This window comes from Eretmochelys imbricata, chromosome 1 (assembly GCF_965152235.1).
Source record: "Eretmochelys imbricata isolate rEreImb1 chromosome 1, rEreImb1.hap1, whole genome shotgun sequence".
Classification (NCBI taxonomy): domain Eukaryota; kingdom Metazoa; phylum Chordata; order Testudines; family Cheloniidae; genus Eretmochelys; species Eretmochelys imbricata.
The window spans coordinates 179640332-179649008 of record NC_135572.1 but is presented as its reverse complement, the minus strand read 5'-3'; the positions used below and the strand labels follow the sequence as shown (position 1 = coordinate 179649008).

The window sequence follows — 8677 nt, the reverse complement described above, 5'->3', positions numbered from 1 at the left end:
GGGATATTTGTACCAGTGCAAATCCCCAGGGAAGATGTGCTGCATCAATGTAAAACAGTTTCAACCCAGGGTAAGCCATACAGCTGCAAGCCTTGTATTACATTTATTCAGCACATCTACTCTGCAGAGTGTGGCACCAACATTGCTAAATTGGTGAAGTCACATCTGTACAATTATCCTCAGTCTAGATGAGACCTTAGACGTATGTCCCCCGTGATGAGCAATATTTACCATTAGCCGAAACAGGCACAGCAGAATTGATTTCAGTGATGTCATGCCATTGACACTGGTGTTAAATTTGTCCCAGAGTTCCTAAGAAAGTTAGAAGCTGTGTTCAGCAGTACTTGGTACCTATAAGTAGACAGTGAACATTATAGCTCAGTCTATGTTATAATTCCTTGTTTGTTCCCAGTTTATAGATTTATAGATTCCAAGGCCAGAAGGACTGTTGTGATAATCTAATTTGACCTCTTGTATAACCCAGGGCATAGAACTTCCCCAAAATAATTCCTAGAACATATCTTTTAGAAAACCACCCAACTGTGATTTAAAATTGGTCAGAGATGGAGAATCCACCATAGCCCTTGGTAAATTATTCTCACCGTTAAAAATTTACATCTTATTTCCAGTCTGAATTTGTCTAGCTTCAACTTCTATCCATTGGATTGATTTATTTAGGCTTATTTTAGGTTATTTAAGTTTATTTGCCCTTTTCACATATTGACTCCTTACTCACATTATTTTCACATAAATTTGAAATGTGAATACATTTTATTTTTTTCCCCCAGTAAATCTACAATACACACTTCGACAGTATTATGAACCAACGTCTTATGCCAATTAAACTTTGCTGCACTAACAATACCAATGAAACACATGAAGAGGTCATACTTTTTCCTGAACAAGCTGTAGCCAGTAAACAAATTAAAAAAACAAATTGGAAAACTAAGTGCCACCACAACATCCCCTTTTTAAAAACACATTATTCACAATACATGGTTTTGGTTTAAAAAAACCAAAAATAATACTTTTAAAAAAACAGTAAATTAAACTGCATTTTAAAAAAAAAATATGTATTGTGGTTTGTTGGAAGTACACTGTATAGAAAAGAGGGAACAAAAGAAACATCACCTGTAAGATAATGGAGACACTTTGTGATACACACTGACGACTTGTTATGTAATTTTGTAAGCAAATTATTAATGAACAAAAACATACAGAAGCAGATGGACAAGTTAGTGAATGTCATGGTACTGCACAGCTTTAATACTGACACACATTTACTTTCCAGTGGAATAGATAAAACATATCTGAAAGTCAGTGGGATGGCTTTTGTCAACTTCTCATGATTCCAATTTTAACGTAATGAGAAAGGTGTTCCACCAAAGCTCAGCACAAGTGTTCAAATCAAATCCTCTGTAGTCATATTGAAATGTTTCCAGAGCAGCAAAATTTGAGAAGTGTGCTGAAGACTCTGTATCTTCACCTATCAGAGTCAGCAAAAATCTGATGCCCTTTTTACCTTTGTTGAATATTTCTCTACATTTATAAACAATGGCTTTAATGATATCCATTGAATCAGCAGGAAAATTACATATATTCACTGGTTACATATATAAATAAATTCATACATTTTGTTTGTTTTTGTCTTGTAATGGGCTAAGTAACAGATTTGACCTTAAAAGTTTAAATACCAGTTTTTGCTATTTGACAGTGCCGAATACAACTGAAACCTGTAGTGTTTTATTGTAGAATGGACCAGTTAAATAAAATGAAAAGAAACACATATATTTAGCAGTGTAATTTACTTGTCCTAGGACTTTGCCATCACTAGAAGTGTACTTCACTTAATACTGGTGAACTCCAAGGCGTTATACAAAACAACATAGACAGGATATACTTCAAGGGTGTTTAAATGCAAACTTGCATTCATGATTAGGTGATTAATAGAAAAAAAACTGTGGGATGTACTATTTAAATTAAGTATTGAATGAATGTGGTATACAATACATGTAGAGTATTCTAACAAATGTTTGAAAATTTACTCATTGGGATTTTGGAGGTGCAGAAAAACTAGAGAAAGTCATGAAAACTAATGATGAGACAGGATGCTGTTATTAATGTCCACTTACAGAGTTTGGTTTATTCAAAAAGTGTATAAACATGCGTTACTTTGTTATTATAGTAGGGTTTAAATTCACGCGTTAAAAGTAGATCAAAGATTTTTTGTTTGTATCCAATTTCTGAGAACATATTGCATTGAAAGAAAAATATTTACTGCAAACCGAACATAATTTTACCATTGCTTTCTTTTTCAAACACTAAGAATTTTACTACAAATTCCGTGGATTCAACTTCAGTTATTGAGGACTTCAGTTAATAAAACACAAAAGTATCTAGACTGCATAAAAAACAAGTCATGTAATGAATTTCAGTGGTGCAGCTCTATCCTCTATTTTACTATACATGTATTGGAAAGATGAACTAAGATACTCCAACATATTTCATTTTTCAGAAGCATCTTAAATATGTCTCAATAATAAATTGCATCTTTAGCTAATTGCTAGGTAATCCCAGAGTTTATATTGTTTCTTTTTCCTGGGGGAATTTCTGCATTACATGCTGGCTTTGAGAGATTAATTATGGTAATTCTTTTTAAAATGTAACATAAAAACAGCTTTAGTGAAACACCTTAATTTCTTTTGTTTGTAGGAATTTTCCCCACTCTACACCTCCATTATTTAATTATATTGGGCAGGTAAAAACTGACCTTAAGAGTTGAGAAGCTTAGCGTTCTATTCAGAGGTCATAGTTCAACTCTGTAGACTCTTTTTTCATATTCACTCTTGAAACTCACATTTTCATCTTTTGACAACCCCCCCTTTTTTTTAAATAGTAAGAGCAACCATGTTGCTTGTTATTTAAAGATTTAATTCTGTCCCTGACATCTTTGCTAACATCAGTTTTGCCTGTCATCTTCCTATTGCGACACCCCAATGGAAAACCATTTACCATACTCCGTTACATCCAGCATTATCCAACATAGCTTACAGCACATAAAACGCTCTTCACACATTCAGTCTTCTTCTTCTTCTTCATGTCACGAGGAGTAGAGTTTTGTGCTTATCACCAAATAAAATTGCAGTGCAAACTTTAAACATAAAAGTTACACAATTAAAAGTTAATATATGGCACCACAGCCTATTAATTCACATATAGTACAACAGACCAATAAGAACAGACAATAATATGAACATAGCTAAAAAGAAAGTGAGCTTGCATAGCAATGCAACAAAAGAAATTATATACAGAGGGAAATCCTTTTCATCCTGGAGGGTGATTTTTTTTTCTTTCTTTTTTATATACTCCTGACAAGAAATAGTTTAAGGTGGATGGTGTATTAAAGAGACGAACACAAGTATCTGTGGGATATGTGTGGCTGTGTGTCTTTACATTGCATTTACAGTTCTTTTAATAGTACATAAATAAAGAAAATGTTCATTGCACTGTTTAGTGTCATCACTTCCATGAGTTCAGACCTGATGGTCCTTCAGAGCAGCTTGGGATGTCTCTTCTCAACTACTCTATAGAAAGAAAAAAGAGAAAAAAATGCACCAAATAAAACAAATCCTCTGGCCACATTACCACAGCACATCACGTAAACTTATTGGATTTTTTAAAATTGCTTTTAAAATTGCAAGTGGCTGACTTTAAAAGTTCTACACTGAAGACCAGTTGTAGTAAAGAGACCAAATACGTCTTCCTGTGTGCATGTAGGTTGTGAGACAACTGCAGTCTCTGCCTTAGCACTGTGTGGTAACTGCAAGTAAATACTGAGGGTCTGGTTCTCTGCTGTGCCTCATGGAGTGAAGTGCCTGTACTGAGAGTCCACTGGGATGTGTGTGTGTGTGTCTGTGTGTGGGGGAGGGGGAATCCTTCCCTAACTGATTAATGGGACTAGTGTAAACGCTAACCCAGGGCTTGATCCAAAGCTCACTGAAGTCAGTGAAAGTCTATCCATTGACATACCAAGCTTTGGACCAGACACTAAGGCCTTACTTCTTCAGGCAGATACACATAGGTAGACACAACGTCTGCAGAACTCCAATGACAAAGGAACTCCTTGTAGCGAACCTATGTACCTGCTCGGATATTACTGGACGAATCTAGTGTGGGTTCAGTTAAACAGGATTAGGTATAGTTTTAGGGTTGATTGTATCTAAGAAACATTTGTTTGAATAGATCCATAAAGAATATTCTGTTAGCACACTGCAACTGCTGTCCAGGTAATATCTGTTATGCAATTACTGCAATAGTACCCTATTTATTGCTTTTACTAGAGAGAGAATCAGTGACCAGAAGTGAAAGAAATATAGAAGTGGGAAAGAGCAACAAACTTCATATTTTTAAATGACCTCTATATCTTTTTCAAATGGAAGATCTGTGCTGAAGTCAGACCTGGGTCTCAAATTGGATATCAAGTAAAACCTGGTTATTTTGTTACGTACTACAAGTGTTCTCCAGTTGTGTCACTTTTAAATTGCACTGCATGTGGAAATGATTAACATATTCTTTACCAGAGTGATATACCAATTTTATGGGCCAGATCCACAGCAGAAGTGTGCTTGGCAGAGCTCAGAAAGAGAGATGCAAAAGATGTCTTAAAGGCACCTTTGCACTCCTCTGATCCTGGGGTTACTCTGTGATGGGTTGGACTCCTAGCTACCTATGGCATTGTCCTGGAAACTGGGGCCCATAGAATAGTAGCAAAGTCTAAGCCATATCCCTTTTCCTCTGGCCACATTCCCTGCATTGGTTGCATGATGGTTCACCCTAAGGCCTTGTCTACACTGGCAGCGGCATGTAGCATAGGTGTAACTACATGCCTCTGTGAAAAGCGGGCTGCATTCATACTACGGTGTGTAGCTACACACATCAGTGGAAGACTCTGGCAAGGGGAAGGCCTTGGGGAAAGACTCCAGCAGCAGGGAGATTCCAGAGCCTTTCCCTACTGCCAAAGCTTTTCCCTGTGGTGGGGAAAGGCTCCTGCACTGGGGAGGCAGAGGGACAATACACAGCTAAAAACAGGAATGTTGTTTGGGGGAAGCACTTCTTGGGCATGAATAAAGCCATATAGGATACATACCCTGAGGTTTGGGTGTGTCTTTATTCTACTCACCTAAGCAATGCCTTACTGTCTACGCTGTTATTTATACCTGTGCTGGAGGGGTACAATGTATGTACTCTACATGCCACCATACATGGAGGCCTAGCCTGAGATACCTTATGTATAGGAGAGCCTTCTGTACTGGAAAATCCAAAATCAGTTGCTTTGCACTGACAAATATCAGCAGGGGTCAGTTATCAGCCTTCTCTAAAGAAGCTGATGGTGTGGTGAGAAAGTTAGAGAACCTCCCCCAAGACTTCTGGCCCCAGGTGTGTACTCGCTGTGTTTCTCAGGCAGCCAGAACACCACAGTATTTGCTGTTCTTGTTACTAAAAGGTCAGCTTCTATGACCTAACAGTCTTTGAGGTCTCAGATGAATGTCATATAGCTGATGTATACACAGAATGGTACCAGGTATGACACATACATAGTGGTAATAAATTTGGGAAGGAGTTCTGCTGGGCTGGGGAACTTGAGAAAAAGGGAGGCACACTTTCTTTGGGATGAGCAAAAGGGAGACTGAATCAGGGGGCAGAGAGGAGAGAGAAAACTGAATGGGAAAGAGAGGGGGTAAAGAAGGGGAGTGATAAGTTTGCCTGCTGTAACCAGCCAAGAATAGAACAAAGACCTCTTTTTAGCACACTTCTGTAACACCATCATCAATGCCACTTTCAGGTCAGGTACCTTGAATTTGACCAAAAAATTCTAAAGGATAGTGAGCTGTAGCTCACGAAAGCTTATGCTCAAATAAATTGGTTAGTCTCTAAGGTGCCGCTAGTAATCCTTTTCTTAAAGGATAACGAGTAATTCTAACCAGCTGACCTGATGTGTTTCCCTTTACACTAGAATCACAGATTCAAGGATGTGTTAAATAGATGACCCTGGCATGAGTCACAGTACAAACACAGATTTCACCCTGCACCATGATTTTTAATCTAAGACAAATCTAAAGGCACAGAAAGATAAATTTCAATCATTCACCTTTTTCACAAGGAAGTGACCTCTCAGAGATGACAGAGATCTGGGTCAGAATCACATCTGGCTGACAAACTGAGCTTCCTACTCTCTGGAGTTCAATCTTGCTTCATTGAAAATTATAATATAAATTTGTTCTTTCTTTTTTAACATTTGAATTGCCGCAAGAAAGACACTTACATAATTCACCAGTAAATTGTCCTGGATTATTTGATCCCATATATCCTACATCAAGAAGGTCACTGGCATTGCGTTGGTGACCTCCTCGCAAGGCTTCACCTTTTCTGGGTCCAGTCGATCCTTTAGAAGAAGCTGTTCCTGAAGAGCTGTGACCACCTGGGGATGGGAAACTGGGCTTACTATATGGCACCAGTGCCTCTTCTAGAAAACACAAAATCAAATCATGAACATATTATTAACAGCATTATCCAGATGTGGACATCAAACTCACCCAGTGCATATTACATTTAGAAACGTTTTATTTTCTTTTATTTTGCCTTATGATATGGCAGTAAAACCAAAAAGCTCCCTGTGCATCCTAAACTGCTTCCACAGATAATGAAACCAATGTGTTTGCATGTAAACTTATAAATTAGTTTGAATTAATTATAAAATGATGTTCCTTGTGAACAAGTAGACGATAAATCACAGATTGCTTAATAGAAATAGCTGCACATAAAATTTCCAGAATAATGTAATGATTAGATTTTTCTTTAAGCTTCTAGGAGTGTGTTTTTTCTCCTCTTCTTTAGTTTAACTTATGGCAACACTGCTTCAATCAATTTAGATAAAGAACTGTGGTATCAGCTAATTTAATTAGCTTCCTGCAGCTCAGTAATTTCCAACCATAGAAAGTACATTGGAAAAATCTTATTTTACAAATAATCCTATTACTTAAATATTTGTGGGGGAATAAATCTTTCTGTGACACTGTTTCAGGGTCACTACATGGTCGTCTTTGAACAAAGGTTTCCGTCCCACTCAGTTTACCCCTCCTCTTGCGCAGATGAAGGACTGTAAGAATAGGCGTCTTGGGACACAGAATGTCTTTGGGGAGATAGGGATTTATTCCCAGTGATCATAGGCTTGTACCTTTGTGTTTGTACAGCACTTAGCAAAACAGGGCCTCAAACCTGACTAGGTCCTCTGGGCATTTTGGTAATAACAGTAGCAGCAGCAAACAACAGAATTGGTTTGACTCCCAAATGAAGGAGTTTAGCTGTTTATTTTGTGGAACTATTTTTATTTTCTTGTTGTACACACAGCAATCTAGCTGTCTTGACTAAATCTTGAGGAAGAGACCGTGATAACTAGAGCACCGAATCAGCAATCAGCAATGAGCATATGCCTAATTTTAAATACAGGAGTAGCCCTCACTAAAGTCAATGGGACAACTCACATGCTTAAAGTATGCACCTGCTTAAGAACTTTCCTGAATCAGGGTTAAGATTTTTTTCCCCCTCTACCTATTGCTCAACCATTTAACTGGCTTTTTTAACAGCGGGCAGAGAAGGGAGGGAGAAGTAGAGAGGGAGTAGTGGAAAAGGAAGAGGGAGATAAGAGATTATATTTGACTCTCTTCCATAATCTTAGTGCCAATAGGTTTAGAATACTGGCACCGCAGGATATCTGCTTCATATGCTGTGATTGGGCTCTCCTTGTTGAAATGTAAGCAAACATTTAGAACACATAGCAAAATGGCATTTAGCTATCAAAGACTTTTAAATTTTATTAGCAGTTCTTTTCACAGCAAACCCTAACAATAAAATCAGAGGGAAACTCTTTCCAACAGCTGGGTGAAATATGCAGCAACCTGCAAAGGCAGCAACAAACACAAGTAGAGGAAATCAGTTTAGCAGAAAGCTGGATACATTTCTAGAGTATGGAATGAAAAGACACTAGTTTTGCAGAAGTTTAGGAGAATGAAATGTACTATGAACTGGTTTGTTTTCCCAGTTTTGGGATGAAGACTAAGGTTTTGATGAATAGTCCATTCTTTACCACTTTTAAGGGTGAAATGAAATATTTAGAAACAACCACCAGCAACCTCCCCATACTGTATCACATACTGTTACAATAATTTAATAGAATATATGCTTTTATGATGTGGCCTGAAAAATGTGTAATTCATAAAATAAACAATAACAATATAAAATAACAGTCAGATTTTTCAAACATTCTAGAACTTGGAAGACATTTGTCTAAATTCCATAGACAGCTCTGAAGGACATTGCCCTACCCCCAAAACAGTATTTTAGGCTCTGATCCTGCAAAGAGTTCAGTGAGTATCTGCCCATGTGGTTTTCTTTGCAGAATCAAGGCCTTAATTTACATCTACAAAACTGGTGTTTGTTTGTCCACAGAGGTGTTTGTAGGACCCACCTGTGTTGGACAACTACAATGTTCTCCTTGTTCTCAGAACTACTCTAATCTGGTCTGCATAGTGTGCCTATTATTGGGGTAGCTGAGCATATCACATTTAGGTATGTTGCTGCTGTTGCTCCACTTAGTGATCCTGAGCATGCTCAAAAGTCA

General features: G+C 37.6%; 1 protein-coding gene across 1 annotated transcript in view; it reads right to left on the bottom strand.

The window, feature by feature from the left end:
• Window positions 1–6102: 6102 nt before the first annotated feature.
• The window catches only part of ROBO2 (roundabout guidance receptor 2), a 554839-nt gene continuing 552264 nt past the window's right edge, over window positions 6103–8677 (bottom strand). The window contains exons 29-30 of the mRNA XM_077815319.1: window positions 6323–6523; window positions 6103–6113 (exon numbers count right to left, since the gene is read on the bottom strand). Of these exons, the coding sequence (XP_077671445.1) occupies window positions 6103–6113; window positions 6323–6523 (212 nt within the window). The remainder of the gene's footprint in view (window positions 6114–6322; window positions 6524–8677) is intronic.